The sequence below is a fragment of the Lathamus discolor genome, chromosome 17 (genome assembly GCF_037157495.1).
Source record: "Lathamus discolor isolate bLatDis1 chromosome 17, bLatDis1.hap1, whole genome shotgun sequence".
In the NCBI taxonomy this organism is placed as follows: domain Eukaryota; kingdom Metazoa; phylum Chordata; class Aves; order Psittaciformes; family Psittacidae; genus Lathamus; species Lathamus discolor.
In genome coordinates this window covers 2,466,537-2,489,330 of record NC_088900.1, presented here as the reverse complement: position 1 = coordinate 2,489,330, position 22,794 = coordinate 2,466,537, and the positions used below count along the sequence as shown (strand labels likewise).

The following is a 22,794-nucleotide window of genomic DNA, read 5'->3' as shown; positions in this document are numbered from 1 at the left end:
AGCTGTGCAGCTCTCACTGCTCACTTTAACACATTCCCTCCTTTACAAACCTTTCTGCAGTAGCTTTTCGAGAACATTTAATCCTCTAAATTGCCACTGACACATCAGTTGCCCTTCAGCCTGGAACCAGCCGCAGGGGAAGCAGCAAGGGTGCAGGTAGCTGCTGCTTGAGCCATGTGGTAAAGTGCTGTGACATTTAAGCAGATGCTGATGTGCTTTCAAGGGGTAGAAAAGAGCGATATCAGGTAACTGAAACTCCTTCCCACCATTTGTGAGAAATACCATGTCTTATCACTTCCTTCTCCTCTGCTTTTAAAACCACTCCTGGCCTGCTTCCACCAGTATCGATGCTACGTGGTATCTCTGCAACCATTCTCCTTAGCAGAACAGAAGCTGAGAGGATGGCAACACCTTCTCTGTTCCATGGAATGTATCTGTGTAACTGGGCTGGCTAAAGCAGGGACCTATAAAGTCAGAGGGAAGGGGAGGAAAGGCCACAAAATCTGGCCAGAGCAGCTGAAGAGGTAACAGGGCTTAAAATGACCTTCTAAATGCTCTCCTTTGAGGCCATACCACCTAACACAAGGCACTGCCCATTCCCACCACTGAGAAATGAAACCCTGCAAGGACCTGGGGCTTTATACCTAGCTTGGAACAGCCTTGTCTAAGTGGAAGGTGTCCCTGCAATGGCTTTAAGGAACTAGATGAGCTTTATAGTCCCTTCCAACCCAAACCATTCCATGACCCCATGTGTTTGTGTGGCTGGATGGCTGGCAGTGAGGGACTAAGATGGATGCTAGGCTGCTGTGTTAGTGTGCCAAGTTACTGTTAAATCCAGGAATTCATAGTGAGGAGAAGCACAGTATCTGCAACACCGTGTCAACATCCACCCTGCCTTGGGCAGAGTTCTTACAATCCAAGGGGAAGCCAATAGACAAGGACAATCCTGCTGCAAATTCCACACAGCCACTAAAGCCACCACCAATCCTGTTTCAAAACCAATGGGAATAAGATAAAATTTTGCCCTGAAGTCATTTTTATACTTATACTTTATATATACAGCTCTCTGTATATGCATTTATACACAGCCCTTCAAATTCAGTCAGGACCTTCCCGTAAAATAGCTATTTTTGTTACCCTTGCCTAAAACTGGTGTAAATAATGCACAAGAAGACTCAGCCCTGGCTGAGTCAGTGAAGCCTGGAGTAAAACCCCAGAGTCCTGCCTTCCTTCCTTCCTAACAGCCTTCTCTCCATAAAACATGAGTGTGGACAACACACTTTAACTCTATGCTGGTTGCACACTAACACAGAACAATGATGCACACTGGGAGAAGAAGTTACTGAGAAGGGAGACCTGGCAGCATTCTACCTCACGGGTACCACAGCATGTTAATAGGGGTTTCTTTTTACTGTGTCTAAGGGAATATTTCATTCCAGTTCCTATTGCATCACATCAGAAGCTGGAGTATTTCACTGCAACCTTTAACTGCCCTGGCTCACGCTGTCAGTAATAAAATGCCCTCTTGGGAAAATCAATAGGTAGACGAAGAAAGCCTTAATGAGTTGGTAAAGTACCTACCAGGGCAAGCACACCATTAACAGCATTAAAAAGGGTTGCACATGCAATATGCTGACCTACACGGAGAGGTGATGGGGAGATTTATTGACAGAACAAAGAAGAAAGCGTGGTTCCACTTCTGCAAGCAGTTGTCTCAAGCACCCAACGGGTAGTGTGGCAAATGGAAGCGTTTCTGTTACGTTGGCTCTCGTGCAGAAAGGCAGGATAATGAAGTGACCAGGCTATTGGCCTTCCCAAAGGAACGAGATACTGTTAACATCAGTGCACGTACATTTCAAGCTTTCCCCCCCACCTTAGAAATCCTGATGATTTTAGGACAGACAACTGCAAAAGAGACCTTTTAGTGCATAAGGAATACCTCAGCAAGACCAGAAAGCTGTGAGAGAATAGGTTAAGAAGTAAAAAAGGTAAGAACATAGTAAATTAGAGAGTAGAATTGTAAGATGTAACACAATTTCCAGGGACCAGAGCAGCCTGACAGCACTTCCAAATGATTCCCATTGAGGTCTGGCCTTACAGAACAGCCAGATATGTCCTGGAAAGCTACTCATCCGTTCCTCACTCCTCACATCCCTTCATCACCACTGTAACGCTTGGAAAAGAAAGTTCATCTTGTCATCAGGGCAGGGAAAACCCCAGAGCACCAAAACCCAGACTCACCAGCGCTGCATCTCCTTACCAAAAAGGAAAACACATAGAGGAAGAGGGGAAAAGAACATTACCTTCTGGTGCTTTATGAGCCAAAACGCATCCAAAATCTTCCTCTACAGAGGCACATCGTGGTTCAAAAAGAGGCCAGGTCCTAATTAAAAAGCCCACTGGGCATCAACTGCTATTCAGCAACAGTTTTGCATCTCATTGGGTATCTGTTACCATATCTTATGTCCATGGATTGTTAGCTGTAATCAGATAGGAGGTCTCATTTGCCAGGGGAGATCAACACCTTGTCCTCCCCTTGCTGCTGAAGAGCTGGAGCTCACGAAGCCCAGCACAGACTCCGAAGTGAAAGCATTCAGGGTACTTCAGTGGGATATACACAAGTAATACATATAACATGTGGGCTGTTGCTTCCCTGGAGGAGACAAAGATCAGCTCCATGGGGCAAAGAGCATGACGGGAGGGCCTCTTCCAGTACCTGCAACTCCACCTTTACCCAGTGCTAGTGTGTATTTATAAAGCCCTGCACGGAGCAGGGATGCTGCCGCAGTAGAACACAATTCTATATGAAGCTGGATTCAGATGCCCTTCAGAAAGCAGACAGAATGTGTGCACATTTCTACATGCCCAAGAAGGAAAAAAAACCCTTTCTGGCTGTTTTCAAGGAGCTGAGGTGCAATGGGGAGATATTTTCATTGCCAGACCAACCACTAAGACCTCCATGAGCACAGATGTCGTTGGGACTGCCCATGACCTTCAGAATACACCATGCAAGGCTCACTGTTAGAATCCCTTATCATTCCACTGCAAGACTCCCAGCATTTCGTATTCGCGAAGCTCCAGTCACGGAGCCAAAGAGTGAAGAAACACCCTCAGCTTTCCCTATAGTGATGAGCCCATGGTGCAGAGGGAAGCTGCACAACACGACCTGCCTTGCATTTAAATCTCAAACCGGATTCAAATTAAAACCCCATAAATAATGGAAGTGCACCTGAAAAAGCACTTCTAAAAAGCAATCTGGAGGGGTGTCAGTGACTTGACTGCTGGGTTTTAAATGCTGGAGGGGCCAAGAGAGAGATGAAAAGCCACTGTAGGAGCTCAGCATTTCGTTCCAATGAGCCTGTCAGTCCCTGAGTGACTGTGCAGACTCAGGCAAGGGATTCCCATAGGAAAACAATGAACAGCAAACCCCACAATCTCTGGTATAAGATAGCACTAGGATAAAGTATTATCATCTAATGGAAGAGATGAATGCCTGGAGGAAGCTATAGTCCAGAATTAAACAGAGAAATCCTTTTGTGAACCCTGTTAGAATCACAGAACAGTTTGGGTTGGAAGGGACCCTCAAAGCTTATGTCCAACCCCCAGCAATGAGCAGGGACATTTTCAACTAGACCAGGTTGCCCAGAACCGCATCCACAGCCTTGAATGTCCCCAGGGATGGGGCATCCACCACCTCTCTGGGCAGCCCGTGCCAGTGTTTCACCACCCTCATTGTACAGAGGTTCTTCCTCCCGTCCAGGAGGAAGAAATGTTACTGCGACCCCTCTAAATGAAGTGTGCTGCTCACTCTGCTCAAGCACAAGGCTGTGAGTCAGCACCGGACCTTTCCTCTCACACAGAGGAGTGCGTCAGCCACCTCTGAGCCTGTCACAGCCTCAAGCACAGGCAGAAGAAACATCACCTCGACAGGTAGGGCAAAGTCAACCCCCAAGAAAGGGATCCACCCTATTTCCACTAACGAACTTACTTTCTATTCCCTTAAGAGAGAAGAGGAAAGAAAAGCTACAACGGACACAAGCGCGTTACTGTCTTCTTCACTGTAGTGAAGGATAGTATGTGTATACTACCGAGTATACACATAATTGTAATACCGTTAGTATCTCCCAAAGGTACTGCTTGCTCCTAACAGCTGCGTGACAGATTTCAGGCAGGCCTTCTCTCTCCCACAACCTCACATTTCGGCTCACATTTGCTCAGATCTGCCAGTAAAGCAGCTGTGAAGATAGAGAAATAGAAAACACATCGTAATTCAACTCACAGTATCACACGTACAGTCCCTTTCTCATTTTATCTCTGATGGATGTCTGCCTGTGCTGCTTGCCAGGAGAATAAATGTATTAACCCCACCGTGCAAAGCCTGAGCACAAAAGGAAACACATAACTGAAAATAAACTGGAATTCTCTGTTGTTTTCTGTCATAATCATTTACAAGGTATGAAAAGAGCCAAAGAAACCCCAGTAAAATCGTTTACCGAATCAGCTTTAACCTTCTTCCTGTTAGCAATGTTCATTTAACGATGATGAAATTCAACATGACAGCTACGTGGTGTTAGCACCCAAACGTATCAAGTGTTTTCAACAGCTTCACTCCTCATCCAAGGGGCAGAAAGTACTGAAGGAGGTTTCAGCCCCAGGAATCACAGAACCATAGTTCAGGCTGGAAGAGACCTCCGAAGGTCCCCCTGTACTTCGATAGGACTCTAGGTGCCAGATTTAAGGGGCAGCTGCATTCCAGCTGGCACAGGGAATGCTCCTCCCTGTAGTCAAGAAGGTCTGAGCAATTCCAGCCCTGCTCCTTCTGGCTGTTGCCTGTGTCAATGCGGTCAGGTACGTTTCCATTGTTAACTGAGTGCACGTGGACTCACCTGAAAATGAGTTAGAGGATTTGTAACGTGCTCTGACATTTCCTCGCTGAAAAAGAGGGAAATAAGGCAAATCATGATCAAGAAACCAAAGTCAGTATTTGTTGAGGGGAAATCTTTAGCTTCACCGAGTCCTGTGGCCAACAAGTTCAGCTCCTCGCTTGCCATATCAGCACTTCTGACCTACCCGGGTGAGTAACCAAATAACTGGTTCTCAGAGGGCTAAAGCCCTCTCCTCAAGTCTATAAGCAGCAAAGACTTCACTGCCTGCGTACCAATGGCTCTGCAGCCCCCCAAATCCTACAGCTCTTGTTAGAGGGACAGTTCCAACAGCAGCAAAGCACCTTCAGTGTGCCAAAAGAATACAGCTATGAGTAAAAGTAGTTTCAGCTCATGTGTGTGAATGGTGAGATTTTAAAGTATCTAGAGTTTGTATTTTTAAATGAGCAAAGAGGTAATCCTGAGCTTAAAGAGCAATAAAAGGGATTGGAAAAGGGCAGCATAAACAGGCCCAAAACAGAGCAGAACATTGTATTTGAATGTCTGCATCTGGAATTATTTGGGAGCAGCTGTTCCTGAGAAGTTCCATGTGTGGTCAAGCCCTCAAAAGGAAGAATGCATTCAAACGCAGAGACATTGGCTGGAGAAAAGGCTTTTGTGCGATTCGTGTCTCCAGTGGTTGTTCATGTACATTGAAGAGTGGAAAAAAAAAGAGGTATTATTCCGACGAGTCACCAGCTCCATGCACAAGGCAAAAGGGAACATCTCTACCAAGCTCGAGAACTGGACTGGGGGAAACGACTTATGCACCTTACCCAGAAGCTGCTGTGAGCTATGGTGGTGTGGAGACTACAACATCTGTATTGCAGCTGTTAACATCTCACCAGTACTAAAGTGCTGGCTAAAACAAGCCCAGGAACACACCACTGCTTCAGAATCATACTCAGTTGTGTTCTGTTTGCTTTCACAATAAAACTATGCAGAGTTCTCTCTCGGTTTGGTTTTAAGACAAGGCTGCTAGTTTTGCATGCATAATCAACGATGGATGCTTTTAGAAGCAGGGGGAAATATAACTAAGAGGTCAAACTGCATTCCCACTTGAAATAACTAAACCACCTCACTGCCTGGTAGCCTGGAGCAGGCAAAGAAAGCCATGGAAGGAGGTAAGCAGTGACAGCACTCTGCATATACAAGATGCCTAACTGGGTGAAAAAGGGAAGAAATCAGTGTCTATGTAACATGGCTTTTCCCCACAAGCACTCCACTGCTGTCACAGCAGCTTTTCCAGTAGCAGAACTATCTCCCGAGGGAAGTTGCTTCCCTCTTCAGAGGATCGTGAGGGGAAGGAGAGGCTGTTTGGCTTTTCTTTCCAATAATGAACCCCTCGGCATCTCTGCTCTGTTTCTGAAAGTCCCTCCTGCTCCAAGGCTGCACATTGAAGCTTTGCTGCTCCATCATCCCAGCAACCAACTCCACATCTTCCATACAGAACAACTCCTGGCTTTTCCCCCCATACAAGAGCAGCAGAGCTCTGACACTTTCACACCTCCCCAGGGGATTGAAGTATCAGATATAGAAGTGATCAGATTGTCAACCTCATTACATTGCTCCTGCAAAAAGTTATGATGGACTGTGGCAGTACTGAACACATTAGGCTGGAGACAAAAAAACCCCAACGTGGATTTGGTCAGCCTTCTGGGCCCGAATTTAGAGGCTTTCTGCAACCACAAATAGTTGGATTTCAGAACAAGCATCTTCTGAAAATGCTATTTCACTGGCCTCATTCCCCTCCCTCACTAATAGATGAGAATCTAAGTACTTTCATATGCGCCCGTAAGCAGCTCCCTCGGTAGCGTAAGGGAAGTCCTCAGTTCAAGGGAAGCTGTCAGCACTGTGTTGCAGCTGAAACCATGCAAAATTAAGACATCCTTGTAATTTCCTCCTCTTATTTGTTGCAACCCATGTGCTGGCTCTGGGTAGGAAAGTGCACCACTTTTCTTTGCAGTGTACCAAGTGAGATGCTTGGTGTGCAACACAGGGTATCTAAGTTCCAGACACACCAAGTGCTTCAAGACACATGACTGAGGTTAAAACTCATTCCCAGTCCAAGTGTGTTTGATGCCAAAGTCCCAGCCTTACTCTGGTATCACTAATGGAAAACATGGAAATACTGTGTCCTAGCCTCTCTTCCCATCATTCTGAATCAGGAGAAACCATCAAAAAGAGGTGGTAAAGAGTTGAGTGCTCTTTTTATTTCCCTTTTGGCTCTTGCTCTCATGGTATATAGTGGTTTGGTTCCCAGAATTTCTCTCCCAGCACATCTTTATTTAAAGAACAAGGAAGTTTTCACACAATAGGTAATCTAATAGGATTTTCTGTAATCCTTAAGGAAGCCCAACATGCCTTGGTCCTTACACTTCTCCAGTATAATTCAGCACAGTTCGAGACTGAACAAGCCGCAGAGAGATACAGACTATGGCACAAATCACATTTATCTAATACAGAAATTCTATTGTAATTGCACTAGATCATCAGCAAGAGAAAACACACAGAGAACAAGAGACTGGAAAGGCTTGGAAACTTGGTGCTTCACTAGTGCTGCCATCAGGAAAGGTGTCGTACAATACAGAATGAACACACATTGCTAGAGTTCACCCATGTGTCACATTGGGTTTACAACAGTGAGCTGCAGCCAGAGACTTAGACCAAGTGGAAAATCATTGCACCAGACCTGCCCCCCTTCTCAGAGTGGTTAAATCCCATCAGGACCCCACACTGCAATGAATTCAAACCACTGCCACTGCCTGTGTAGCAGCTCCACGGCCACAAAGCTGTCATCTTCTTTCAGCAAGAGCAATAGGATGCTTGTGATCACCCAGCTAAAACTGCCCCCAGCTTGAACTGTCTGAATTAAAAAACAAAGAGCTGTGATAAAGTTCTAGCCCTTAACATCATGAGAAGCGTCAAAAAGTGTTACAAGGCCTTCCCCAAGTTGGATTAACTGGAGATTTCACTCCTCCAAGGACGAGCTTGGAAGCGAACCTAGAGTAACTGTAAATATGCAAGTCAACAAGCAGTAATGCACTGTCATCTTCTGGATGCTTCAGGAGTTCATTCAGCCATGGGATTACACTGAAAGGGAATGCAAGGCCGGGCAACCCTTTAGAAACTAAAGCAGAGGCCATGAGGATGATCTAACACACACGACCCAACACATCCACGCTGTTCCTGGTGTAGGAGGCTGAACAGAGAGAAGGTCACGCTGGGCTCTGTCACCTCCTCTTGGAACCGAGTGCGGTCTTTGCCACTACAAAGCACCCGGGTTGCTATCAGCTTTGAAATAAAACTTTGTTTGTGACTTAGTAAGTATGGAATAAATATTGCACTTCTGCTGTTTTACCCACAGGAAGAACACCAGATTAGATTAGGGATTGCATAAGAAAAAGCAACTGACTGAAAAACAGGTATTGCACCACCCCGGGTGTCTGCAGGGGTGCTGCGATAACAAATTTCACACTCAGTTTCAGAAGGAGTGAACTCAGGATGTAGGAGAAGCCAGAATATAAGTAGTGCTTCAAAGCAAGGGGGTACCAGTTCAAATCCCTCCTGCCATTCCCACTCTGGTCTCTAGCACAAAGAACAGGCTTGAGCATGAAATACACACCTTTGCTTTCTGGATATTCACCTCAAATACGTTTGCAAGCTCCAAGTATCTCCAGACTGAGAGTATGAAGTTAAAACCCCTTCTATAATCCTATCAAAGTCTTGCTTCTACGAAACAATGCAAGTTTTTGTCTATGCTAAAGAGGAGGACACTGAGGGGACACGAGGAGAGGTCTCCCTTCAGGAACTCAACTGTCTTAAGCTAATAGGAAGTTCTATCATGCTCTGGACTGTCTGTACAAGCAGTGCAGCCACTGCCAGACGTGGAATGGGCTGCGGATTCCATGTGAGATACAAGACCTGTCTGGAAGAGAACCGCAGAGGTTGTACCACAGCACTGCTAAACTGCAGCTGGGTTCAGCCACAGCTCTGGTGGTAGCGGTCTTCACACTGCCAGCTACTCACAAAGGTCACTTTGCACACTCCCAAGGGAATTCACACCAAACTCCCATGGTGTTCCTGCTCACAAAATCCTCTATGGCATGTGCGTGGCCATACACACAGGTGGCGATACTTCAAGAAAGAAGGAATGTTGCAGTGTTGGAGCTTCTCTCCTCCGGTTCCTAGCAGTGGGAGCTGTAGGAGGTGGGATTAGCATAAATTATCAGGACTTCATTATCATCTCTTACCCAGCGAAACAGGAACCTGCATCTCCAGCTGCCAGCAGCTATGTTCAGAAATAACCTGGAGTTTGGGAGAAGCAGCCTGGATGCGTAACACAGGTAGGGCTAACGGCAAGTTTTCAATCACACTGGTTCACTGTGTCCCCAAGTCCCTCTTTTGCTTTCTTCCACCAGTAAATCTTTATGCACCCTCAACCCTGAAGCAGAAAACCCCAAGTGAACTGCAGCAGCACTGGGCTTAGTTCCCATCAGTGCAAACCCAAGCCAGGGTGAAGGGGATGGAGGTCATGAGGATAATCAGCACTGCTTCATTCCACAAGAACTCCAACTCCACCATAACCTGGCCTTCCAGCCCCATTGCTCCTAAATCCCCACCAGATCAGCAGCACTTGGTTATCCATTTAGGAAAGGAAGCCCACTAAGCACAGAGCCCTTGTGACTACTGCTGTTTGCACACAACCAAAGTGCTCTACTCTGCTACAGACAGGATACAGGAGGTTTTTGCTTTCTAAATGCATGTTGCAGTCATGCCAACAACCACATTCTACACACTTCACCGTAAAATGCCTCAAGGACTAGTGTCACATGAAGAATGGGACGCAAGATTATACTTGGTGTGCTTTCTGCATGCTACTGTAACCTACATATGCAATCTGATTGAAGGAAGCAATTAACCTTTCTCCATTCAAATAACTCAACCACTCAAAAGACAGTCATATACATATGCTTCAAAACACACTGAGAATTAAACGGAAGGTGTATTTGCTACACGAAATGACAGCTTTGCCTGCTTAAGTCATGCTCCACATCTCTATCACACACTGTGACACCATCCCATTCCTCAGAGACACGGTATTGCTTTAACACTCCATCTCGGAGAGAACAGGGTTAAGAAGGAAAGGAAAGGAGCAGCTCCAAGGAGTGTTTCTCAGCGGGTGATGCACGGCTAGCACTGACCTTTCCGATTCCTCAGCATCGCTTCCAGCTCCTCCCGTCCCCGCTGCTGCCGGAGACCCAACGGGGAAGGCAGCAGCGGCAGCAGCTCCGGTCCCTCCCTCCATGTTGCGTGTGTGCACTCACACTCGCACTCTGGCTCTGCAGGAACAGGAGGCACAGAGAGGAGGAAGGGATGATGCTGTCCCCCCCTAACCCCAGCACAAAGGCACCCAGTAATGATACCGTACAGGAGCTGCTCAAGCATCAGCTGTGCCCCGACCCTCTGAAACATGGGATTTAACTAACACCCACCCCCCTCCCCCCCCCCCAAAAAATGTATATAGCAATGAAAAGCACAGACCAGGTCGCAATTCCGGGTTCCCATTCTGCTTTCTCTTGCTAGCACTGATTCATGTTTTCCCGAGGCTGTTCCAGGCATTTCAGTGTAACCCTTTCCCAGCTGGAGGAGGAGAGGCAGCGAAAGGGATTTCTTTGTTCTTACCTGCTCTCTGCAGGGTTTTACCCAACGCAAAACTTCAGCAACTCTGACTGTGACCAATAAGAGTCCTACAAGCAGGAGTCTAAGCCCAGTTCTGCCAAGTGCACGACCTTGGGTGGATCACATCGACAGATGCGCTGTTCTGCTTCCTCCAGTTTGCGAACAGGGTGACACTGATGGGGATCCCAGGAGCTCCCCATGACCTGGCTTCAGTGTGCATTTGAGCCCAGAACCCCCAAACCATGTGCTGTGCTGCAGCCCCAGAGCGGGAGCAGGAGGTGGAGGGAGGGGATTCTCCCCTAGTTTTCACTGGCTGGATCGATGTTGCTTGTTAAGTGCTGTATAGCAGAGACAATAACCTGATGCAGGACAGAGCCATGCCAGCCCTTCCTTGAGCAGTTACAGGGGAAGACGCAAGCTTGGCAAAGCCTGAGCAAAGTCAAACAGGTTAGACCTGTTCTGTGCCTCGAAAGCCTAATTATTCTTTCTAAACCCTTTTCTCCCAATGCCAATTTCTCTTTGCTTCACTAAAACGGACACATCTGAGTGGGACAAGCTAAAGATAGAAGAACTGAGGAGGAAACAACATGCCCATTTAGGAAATAACCACCCTGACTTTGCCTTGGTAAATGCTGTAGAGCTCCAGGAGCTGCCACAACCCTCTTCCTTCCCCTTCCTGTAGCTCCTGGTGGCAGAGACCCAAGTACAGTGGATGGATTCATCTCAGCGACTGTATCCCTCACCTTGTGGTTTGCCCTCTCTGACTTGAGTGCAGGTAATTCAGCCGCAGCCAGGTTGTTTTCAAGAGCAGTGCTCTGGATTCCATGGTTGAACAGTAACAAGGGCTTTGTTTCCTATCTAACAACCATTCCCTAGTTAAGAAACACACAGCAAGTGTCGCAGTTTAAAAACGGTGCTTTTAAGGCATCTCCTCAAAGAGCAGGCTCAAAACCGTGCTGAGATTTGATGTGAACTAAGAGCTTCGATGCATGGGAGCTGGAGGACTTCTGCTGGAACCAAGTTTTGATAGCAAAGGATCAGTTTTCTAACGCAGACAAGTTCAGCTGCACTTTATCCTTACTTGAGGCTTGAATTATCACAATAGCAGCAAAACCAGCCTGAAATCTTGACCCAGATTGGAGGTGGTTCGGTGGTTGTGATGGAGAGGACAGAGAGAGCCTGTCACTAACTGCAAGCTCCAATTTGCTGCTGAATTAGCAGTGGTTGGAAAACTTTAACCTCTTAAACCAAGGGGTAACAGAGGGGAGAGCAGAATCAGACATCACCACAAGTGTCCAATCTGGAAAGCTTCTTTATGACACAACCAACTTCCTCACTTCCAACTTGATACAGAATGATACCAAAAATGACCATTGGATTTACATCCTGTTTCAGCTTTCTACTACCTAAATACACTCTGGGCACTTGCAACACCAACTCCTGTTGCAGACTCCTTTTAACAGCAACTTCTGTCAAGCACTTACAGAATAAGATGATCCAACTTGTCACCTCTGCCAGCACATTCATTCCAATTTCCAGAGTTCCTCCGAGTTTAAACACCATTCCCCTTAAAGGGATTAAAATGCCCAGCAACAGTGGGTTTTAAATGTAACCTCTTTCAATGCTTGAGGTTATCTACTACCTCTGAATCAATGACTTGAAGCAACTCCGCTCTCACACTGTGTATTCCAACCACAGTTTTAGCTCAGGCGTTGCTCAATACACACTGAAACAAGTCCAAGAAACATCAAGACCAACTGGAACCAAGAAACTACGATATTGACAAGAAAACCTTGCTGCTAGCCCCGAGATGAGAACCATTTCATTCCTAAGTGATGACACGGGTCACAAACTGCTCTCTACTGAAGCGGATGGCAGGACATTTGCCTTCCATGAGCCACAGAGCACATAGTTCATAGCCTGTTTCAATGCTTTATGAGATAAGGGCGGTCTATAGGTGAATGACAGCCCAAGAAAGAGAAAACCAGACCACAGTTTCTGGCTGACAAAACACATGTAGAGAGAGGCCTTTCAACCCCTCACCACAGACACTCCTTTCACATGGCTTAGATCCAAAGACTCTCCCCAGGGCTGATTTAAGCTCTGCCTTCCCCATGAAGACAACAGGCATGCTGAGGAGGCTGCAGCAGACACCTTCCAATCTAAAGGGAGATTCCTTTGGGACACATTCCCTGGATCAGAACTAGGCTCCAGGCTCTACTTCAAATGTAAAGCTATTGCCACTGCTGCACCCCTCCCAGCTAACCATCTTCCAAGGCCAGTTATACAGATCTGTATTATTACATCCCCATGACAGTTATGCCATGCTGGACTTCTTGGTGTAGGTCCTGTTCTTCTGATGCCCAACTGGTCTGCTGCAGGTATATTACTGACGTCTCTATGAATGAGCTGCAGAGAGCATGTGGTATGAGCAGGAGAGGAGAACAAATCATTGAGGATCTCAGTGAAAACCCAGCCCTGCAAGCACCTCCGATCAGGACTGAAAGGGGGTGACTGAGGTGTAGAGAACCCCCTCCCACACTGGCTACATAACGTGGAGTATCTTCAACTCCCAAAGCCTTTTTTGCTTCAAAGGTGTCAAATACAAGTGCTGTGACCTCACAAGGAACACTCAGCAGCAGGGCTATTGCTAGAGGTGCCAAAAAGCACACAGAATGTGTCTTATCTCCCCCTCCTAAACCTGAGAGCAGGCTGAGGCTGGTGCAAAGAGCAGAAGCACCCATGTAGCATGGCTTTAGGACACTCCTGCACACACTAATGCAGTAAAGACTGACACATCCACACTCAAACCCACACTGAACACTTTTAAATCCTTTCTCATCTGAATGTTGGTCTATAAAAGGTGTAAAACTACAGGAGGATGCTTATACTTCAGCTTGACCAGGAACAACACCTGAAGAGAAGGCTAAGGAGCAGCTACCCAGCTCCAAATCCTGCATGGATGGGACACAACATGGTGTGCAGTTTTAAGTCATGAACCATGATCTGCATGGGTGGAATCCCTGCTAGGAGAAGAAATAAGTGCTCCCTGCAACTTACTGCGAGTGAAACCTTATTCCAAAGCGGAGAGGAACCAGCCTCACGAGGCAGACGCTGAACCAGATGATTCATTCCAGTATTCCTGCACTGCTTTTCCTGCTCTGTCAAGCAGCCTGAGCTAGTGCTGCTCCACACAAGTTCCTGCTTGTTGGGATGCTTTGCAATGCTGTGTCCAAGGTGTGTCTGTGCAATCCACCTGCCTGGATTCAGCACTGCCAAGACCACAGCTGCGGTGGTTACCCCACACAAGTTTTGGGTTTCACAGAATCCCAGCCTGGTTTGGGTTGGAAGGGACCTTAAAGCTCATCCGGTTCTAACCCTTGCCATGGGCAGGGACACCTTCCATAGAGCAGCTTGCTCCAAGCCCCTGTGTCCAACCTGGCCTTGAGCACTGCCAGGGATGGGGCAGCCACAGCTTCTCTGGGCACCCTGTGCCAGCGCCTCAGCACCCTCACAGGGAAGAGCTTCTGCCTTATATCCAGCCTAAATCTCCCCTCTTTCAGTTTGAACCCATCACCCCTTGTCCTGTCACTACAGTCCCTGATGCAGAGCCCCTCCCCAGCATCTCTGTAGCCCCCTTCAGACACTGGAAGCTGCTCTGGGGGCTCCACGCAGCTTCTCTTCTCCATACCGGAGGTTCTCCTGCGCCTTCTCATCCTTTTGGCCTCCTCTGGGCTTGCTCCAGCGGCTCCATGTCCTTCTGATGTTGAGGACATCAGAACTGCACACAGTGCTGCAAGTAGGGTCTCATGAGAGCAGAGGGGCAGGATCACCTCAAGACTTGGAGAAGACAGAAGCAGGTTCAGCAGCAGAGGCAGGCAAAGGAGAAGGATGTTGGGCAGTTGACACTGTAAAGAAGTCTGTCACCTTTACATCTCCTGGGGAAGAGAGCAGCACTGTTTCTTCTTCATTGAACGTGGATGATGCAAGTGTTCTGCAGAGCCAAGGAAGGACAGCCACAGCTTGAGATGTTCTGTGGTGGAAGGTGGCCAAATCCAGACTCCAAGTTTGAGTAACAGGGGAGCAGATCAATTGGCACAGGCACATTTACTGCAACCAGGTCAAAGTCCTCCAAGGTTAACAGCTTCTCAGCCCCCATAAGCCAGTACCTGAAGGAGCGACTTTTTCTCCAGTGCCAGAGGTTAGCAGAAAGAAGGAAACAGAAAGTGATTGGAGCATCTGCATATCTAGAACCAGAAGAGACTCCACGGTAGCTGAAACATTTCAGATGCTGCCCGCACCGGTCCATCCCTCTCATTTCTGAGCATCATTCCACATTTCATAGAACCACAGAGCCCCAGACTGGTTTGGGTTGGAAGGGACTTCAAAGCTCATCCAGTGCCACGGGCAGGGACCCCTTCCACTGGAGCAGCTTGCTCCAAGCCCCTGTGTCCAACCTGGCCTTGAACACTGCCAGCCAACGATGGGGCAGCCGCAGCTTCTCTGGGCACCCTGCACCTCAGCATCATCACAGGGAAGAACTTCCTTACCTCTAACCTGAACTTCCCCTGTCTTAGTTTCCTCAAGTCCCTTTTTCAACCAGCTGCTCTTCACACACAACTGTCAGCTAAGACACTTCACCTAGAGGCTGCATCCAGGTATCTCCTGGGACTGCACCGTCTGTCCTCTGCAGCAGGGGTGATCTAACTCCATGCGTGCACACCAGCTCCCAGAGGTGGGAATTCCATGAAGCCGCTAAAGAAGAATAAAATGGCTGTTTTGAACATGAAGAAGAGATTACGCTTTCTTTCTTGTTCTCAAATGGAAAGAAAACACAAAAGACATCTAATTTCTCCCATTACAATCCACTGATGCACGGATTTCTTCTCATCGCTTTCCCCATTGGTATAATCTAACTGTTTTAAAGCATAATAAACCCACAAAGCACCATCAAGAAAACAAAAGCAGATTGAGAAAGAGCTCGGAGAATCTTTTGGTAAGTTTGTCAGGAGTTTTGCATGGAGAACAACATCCAAGCAGCACGTTACAGCAGGAAAACACGCAAGTGCTGTGGTCAGGGGGAAAGACAGAAGAGGGTGTTACTGCCCTGCTTTGCCCATCGCCTAACACACCAGGGGAGTGGTTTGGTGGGAGAGTTGTTAAATACATGTAATAGAAAAATGGGCTGCAAGATGCAGCAAAAAATTCCCTTTTTGGTGGGGGGGGGGAAGACAGGGAAAGGAAACAAAGGGGGAAAAGTGCATCTTGGAAGTAGTTCAATAGCGACTGATCCCAGAGTTCTGAGAGCACGGCCACTGATGCTTTGCACTTCAAGGCTTTAATGCCCTCTGAACCAGCCTTGCTGCAAATACAACAGCGAAGATTTAAACAGACAACTGGAAATTGGCCCCACAAGGCCAAGAAGCTGCTTCCTCGCTGAGTTTCAAGCACGTAATGAGCACACAAGGTGTAAAAGCAGCAAGTCAAAAGCAAACAGAGCCCGGTTCGCATCTCTGTGAGGTAACATTCATCATCATCCACAATGCCACAGGTAGCTAAATGAAACACCAACTGGAAAAGAGATTTAAAGCATTTCCTCAGTAACTGCAATGAAATGGGGATTTCCTGGGGTTTTGTCTTCATGCTCAGGATTCTGCAGCAGGGCTGGGTTTAGTTTAAGTACAGCCCTTTGTAGGACACAGTTGGCCTTTTGAAGGGTCTAGAGCACAAGTCTGATGGCTGAAAAGCCAGAGGAGAAATGAAGGGATGGGCCATGAAATGACTTTTCTGATCGCAAACAGTGATTACAGCCCAGCTCTCCTGAGACCCAGTTCCATTTCCTCACCTCTCTGCCCATTTGGTTCACCAACCCAGATTGCTCTTTCTCATTAAAGCAGCAAGAAGACAACCCATCATCTGGGGCCAGAAAGGAAGGCAAACTGCATCTCCTGTTTGGTTAAGCCAAAATAAGCCCTTGGAGCTCACCTCTGAACACTGACCTACACCAACCAAGTCAATTGTTTCATGGACTATGAGAGGACACAGGTGTCTAACTCACACCAAACAGAACATCACTTTAAATAGCCTAACAAGAGAGCACAGGCATCATTAGAGACATGGAGTCTTTCACAGCGAACCACAGGGTATTGAGCAGACCTCCAGCACCAGGTACTTGTATCCACATCAACCACAGCTGCACGAAACACAGACTGCTCCCAATTCCATTTGGAATCCCAATTTCAAGGGGAACAATGCTGCAAAGGGGACATCAAATCCACAGGGCACCAAGAACGTGGAGTCACTTTTTGTGCCTGTTTGTCCAGTCCCACAGGCGAACATCCAGACATAACACCTTGGGTTTCTTTCGGGCTGTCACTTGGAAGTCTCACCAATCCCCATGTGGCTTTTTAGATGTCTTGGGACTCACAGGGAATGGAGGGAGGCAAATAAAGAACTCAAAATCCCTATGTTCGAGTCAAATGTATAAAAGGAAACCCGAGTGCCAGACGCCTGGGTGACAAGTGCTGTGCCGGAGGAGGTGAATCACGCCCTGGCATAGACAGGCTGCAATTTGGTGCTATGAAGTTCTCATCATCAATATTTACAGATGAGTATTTTTATACAAAGAGGGTACTTTTGCCACAATGAGGATTTGGAGACTGCTCTTGGAATATAAGGACCAGATGCAAAAATGTCATGTTCCTCCCTCAAATGTATCTTCAAACCTGAACAAGCGGATTGACATTTACTGTATGAAATTGAGAGCAACAAAACCTCAGCAAGTGTCCCTTTTCTGTTTGTGGTAGGATAAAGTGAAGAGAGAAGCACTGTGAAGAACTCCTCAGGGATGAAGGTAGGGAAGCACCAGACAGGTTGCAAGCACACAAGTTGATTCCTTGGATGTTGAGGCCAACTTCGAGCTTGCAGGGCTGTGATCCTAAACCTGAGCTGATGCTTCTGCAAAGGGTCTCAAAGCCTTTTTGCTGCACCCTGTGCTTTATTATCAGGGAAACACAGAATCATTTTCCAAATGATGATATATAAAATACACAATTTAAATCTTATATACTTAGATAATAATCAAGATATTCTAGAATAAAGCCAATTTAAGCTCTCCTGGTGCATTGCACCACCGTTACATGTACAACTACTTTTCAAGCTTCAAGCTCACTACAAGCTCTCCAGATGCTAAGCTTTTGTCTGTGGATTTGCTCTGAAGACATAACCAACAAGACCTCACACCTGCAAACGAAATCCAGATCATCCCCATCAGTTTAAATCACTACAGGAAAGCTCCAGACGTGTTTTACAGACCAAATATAATTCATGGCTGATTTAATTCATATTCCGATAGTGCCAAACCCTCACCTAGTGAGCTGTGTACCGCATCAGCACTTGTATAGTGCAAGGGACTGCATTTAAATGAAGATTATGAAAATGAAATGGCCTTGAAATGCCTTTTTGACTCAAAACGTGAATGTTAAAGTGAGAATTGCCCAGGGAAAGTGCTTCTAAAAATATTCAAGTTTTGCCAAGAGTGGTTTTAACAAAGATTTCAAGGATGTTATTGCAGAGAACAAACAACTCCAACACCAGCCCAATCTATAGTGGAAGTTAGAGACATAAGCAAAAACTTACCTCTAAATGGGAGCAGGCTCTTCAGAAAGAGAAGTTTGGGCATGCTGAAACACTGTAATGTATGGAAAAATGTACCTGGGCAGGTTCACTGGGTGCAAAACCCCTATACTGCTGTATGAACCAGTCCAGCCACATGCCTCTGCCTTCCCCATCACACCTCTCCCAGAGTCTGCATTGACCAACAAATTGACCTTTTGTCACAGCTACTGAATTGCTGCCTTTTATCCCGCAAACCTGGTGACACTTTCATGCTTCATCCTGCCAGAAGCCTCCTTTTGCTCTTCATATCAGATCTAACTGAATAAAGCCTTAAGAACTCTGTCAGAGCCTGAATGAGCTCAGCACCCCTGAGTGAGCAGGCCTCTGCTCTCCTGCAGCATGGCACCAGAGCCCAGGATCTGATATTACCATGTTAATGCAACATGAACCATGTGCTGGCAAACTGAAATACCGTGTAGGAACAGAATTTACACCGCAAGCATCTGTACTGCAGCTCTCACCACCCCAGGTGCTCTCTGCTGAAGCTTCAGTGGTCCTACAAATGCACTAATCACCATTTGAAATGAACCTGCACTGCAAGGAGGGGCCTGGGGAAGGGAAAAGCTGCTGTGGCAGGTCCCCTTGACAGCAGTCTCAAAGGACAGGCATTTACAATGATGTGATCATTTTAATAAGGCAGCTTTCCTTCTTCTGAGCCATTCTTGTCCTCTGCACGCTGCAGCTTACCCGGTGTGCTCAGCACTTCTATTTATATACAAGTGACTCACCTTGGAACTGCCTCAGACAATGCACCTTCTCTTCAAGGAATAAAAACAAAGGAAAAGAAGATCTCTTTGGAAAGCTCATCCCACAACATTTAGGAAACAACGGGATATTCAAGCTTCAGAATGCTCAAAAACGATGTGAGGGAACTGCTAGACCAGAAGCTGTCATCCTGATTCCACATGACACTACCATATGCCTACCATAGCATCAGGAAGGGGAAGCTCCAAGCCCTCATCTGCATGCAGAACATCATTTCAAAGGTGTCTACAATGGGCAGACAAGTTAAACAGTTCTTTTCTCACTCTGTAAGTGAATTGCTATTTTGCTTTATTGTTATAGCGAGGATGTTCCTTTAAAGTAAGAAAAATGAGGAAGACAGCAGTGAAGGCTGGCTGGGAAGTTTGGCAGACATGTCCCTAGGGATCTCCTGTCTGAACGCTGGGAAGAACAGGCTCTCATCTACTCTGGTACTCCACAGACTGGAAAAGAGAAGTATTTTGCAGCTGGTGTTCCTGAGGGGGTGTGGGAGGCAGGGAAACAACTTGTCCACATTCATGCTTTCTACAGTGCCTAAAGGTAAAGAGGAATTGGGTCTCTCCCACTTCTTCACACTCTACCTAGCTCCTCGTTGCTTTCTTCTCTCAGTTCCCTGAACCCCAGCCTCACCTCATCCCCTTCAACAGTCTCAAGGCTGCAGCCACCTTGTCAAAGTCACCCAATCTTCTCTTTCCTCCTAAAAGCTCCTCACCAGCTGAACAAAGAGGGGATTTTACCCCTTTTCTCATCTGTGTAACAGGGTCAGACAGACTCACAGGCACCAAAATGTATGTTCCACTTAAAGGAATGGGTGTTTCTTGGTTCCATGTCCTTTCTTCACCAGCTGATTGCTTGTGGGCTCAGTTTCAAGGTCCTACGTTGAAACTGGGAGCCATAAAGAGTAATTCACTGGTCCATTACCAATACCAGCAATAGGAGTGATGTGTTAAATAACACCACTTGTCACTAGAAAGCAGTCTTGACTGAAAAGCAGAAACCCCTTGAATCCTCTCTTCCACCATATCCCACCTACTTCATCTATGACAGATGATCTCCAGCAATGCCTTCTGTTTAAAACGATACCATGTTAACTCAAAGATCCCTTGTGCTAGTATGAAAGAGACGGTTTGCTTTTTGTTTCTTATAAAGCTCAATACAAAAAGGTCAATTCCTCCCTTTCCGCAGACCCAGTGCCCCAATTGGCAAAGCTTTACTGGAATAATCTCTACTCAGAAAAGGCTGAGTTGTTCTTCCCAAATTCCTCAGCTGTAAGTAATCTTATGGGAACCACTGGGCAAGAAGTAAAATCCAGCTGGTCCTTATAGGCAAACATGAAGTGTCAGCATTCCTCAGCGAGATCCAAAGTCAGAGCAAGCTGCTCAGCACATAACATGTAGGTCTGTGTGCATTTAAGTATGTGCTGCAGTGCTTTTATGAAGTGAAGGCCAAGACAAACCTTCCAACAGAAGCTACTGCTCCCGGTCCCTGTGTGCTCTATTGCAAACCACAGTTTCCGTGGATCTTGAGAGTCCATCAACCTACCCTGGCACCCCCAAGCTGTGCTCTCCTGCTTCAGGCCTGCCAAGAGCTGATGCTAAGCAGTTTGGGGGGCAAGGGAGGGTATTAAAGGGTTCTCAGCCACAGATCCATGCAAAGCCAATCCAACACGGACCCCAAGGCAGCGCAGACTCGCAGGAATAGAAAGACTCTCCAGCAACTCTACTATGAGGGTGGTGAGACACCGGAACACCCAGAGAAGCTGTGGCTGCCCCATCCCTGGCAGTGCTCAAGGCCAGGTTGGACAGGGCTTGGAGCAAGCTGCTCCAGTGGAAGGTGTCCCTGCCCATGGCAGGGGTTGGAACTGGAGGAGCTTTAAGGTCCCTTCCAACCCAAATCAGGCTGGGATTCTATGAACTCCTTCACTCCCATCATTTTCAGAAGGATAGAGTGGAATTAAAGCTCTCAAACCACTGGAGCTATTAAGAAACCAGGAGATAAACCTGTAGCCTCACTCAGAACACAGGAAAACTGTTTGGGTATGGAAACTGCACAGGATTACCTTGCATTTCCTCCTCAGGTGCAAAACTCCTTCACGAATGCCTCACCTCACACTTGCTCTGACATTTCCAATGCCATCAAGATGTCCTTATTTCATTTGGTTTCAATGGGCAAGCCCTATGAATGGAAACTGAATCAGGGCAGAATCGCTTAAACAGACTTTGCTGCTGCCTAATGAGCTGATGCTGACTAATCCTTTGCTTTACTTCTCAGTGAAAGGCACCCAGCAGGAGCATTAAGATGGGGTTTTAAAGAGCTAAAAGCCATGAATGATTTCATTTTACAGAGAGTATTTCTCTTGCACAAGTTGCTTCCATCAAGTGCTCTTTTCAAAGATCATATTCTCTACAAAACATCCCTGTAGCCTTCAGTGGGGAAAGCTCAAAGAACAGCAGAAGGAATCACAAAAGATGAAGAGAAGGAAAAGTTGGACACCATCTCCTATAAAATTTTCCATATAGAAGTGACTACAATCAGGAATGATTTGCAGGACCTGCCTCTTGACCTACATATAAGTAACCAGGGACTAGAAAACTTTACTCTCCTCTTGCAGAGATGCGGCTCACTGTATCCATAACGTAGCCCCAAACTCACCAAGAGGTGCTTATGGCTTTACAGTGGGACTGAGGGAACCTAAACACACTTAGAGCTGCTGCTAGAAATCCCCATTCCTTCTGTTTCCTCACAGGTCCTGCTAAACCACAGCTCAAAATACAAGAGTTGGAAATAAGAAGCACCCAGAGTGAACTCTTCAAGGATGGGAAGCCATTATCCATCTTTTCTGAAGCTGTAACAGAAAGATACCACCAACTACCTCATTCTGTGACTCCACAGTCATGTTGAGTATGGAAAGCTGCCTCCATTCCCCCTTTTCAGTGATGTCAGCCAAGGGAAAACAAATCTGCTCTGTACTTGGTGAGTTTTCCATTAATCTCAAGTCAAACAACCTCAGTGCTCCAACATTTTACCTTTCATGATGTAGATGTCCTAAAAATCATTAAAAGGGAGACAGCACCTGCAGCCTAACCTCTTCTGTGATGGAGATGCCGATACAGAACTGCTACATGCTGCTACCTGTGGATGTGCAAGCCTAAAGAACACTCACAACAGACTTACGGTGATGGTGACTGGGAGAAATCCAACCGTCTACAGCGAGGATGCTCAAGGCCTCATGCACTAGATCACATACAGGACTGCTGCACTGGTATCTTCCTGTGTGTGCATTCACAACTGTATTGGAAAACACTTCTTAGGAAAGGCCTATTTTTGAGCCACAGCTTTATCCTTAACACTAACTCAGCATAAACAGCCTTTAGCTCAACAGCATAGCTCCTGAAAGCTGCCCAAGGTCAGCCCTGCCTCCTTCCTTCAGTGACAACAGCAGATCAACACAACTGCCTACTTCCATTCCTTGCCAGCAGATAATCCAGTGGGAGTAACGCAGGACAGTGAGGACAGGCTGGGAAGTCTCAGGCTTACCCAAACACACAAGCTGGTTCCATCAGCAATGATAAAGCAGAAACTGGGGTTAGTGGTGGAGGAGAGAACAGGAGGAAAGGACAGTTGGATTTACCCATCTCCTAGTGTCTGCGAAGTTACAGTAATCCCCCTTCTGCTTATACTGCAGAGACTCTGGATCAGGAATGCGAAACAAGAGTTGATGTAGAAAAGCTGAACCTGAGGAAGTGCAGGC

General features: G+C 46.8%; 1 protein-coding gene across 4 annotated transcripts in view; it reads right to left on the bottom strand.

The window, feature by feature from the left end:
- ARHGAP32 (Rho GTPase activating protein 32) overlaps positions 1 to 22,292 on the bottom strand; it is a 139,754-nt gene extending 117,462 nt beyond the window's left edge. For 2 of the 4 annotated variants that reach the window (XM_065697381.1, XM_065697382.1), the window contains exon 1: positions 10,127 to 10,242. In XM_065697381.1, the coding sequence (XP_065553453.1) occupies positions 10,127 to 10,230 (104 nt within the window). In that variant the 5' untranslated portion in view covers positions 10,231 to 10,242. Of the gene's footprint in view, positions 1 to 4,112; positions 4,173 to 10,126; positions 10,243 to 22,217 lie in introns of those variants that run through there. The other 2 variants (XM_065697384.1, XM_065697383.1) reach the window with 2 other exon arrangements.
- Between the last annotated feature and the right edge of the window lie 502 nt (positions 22,293 to 22,794).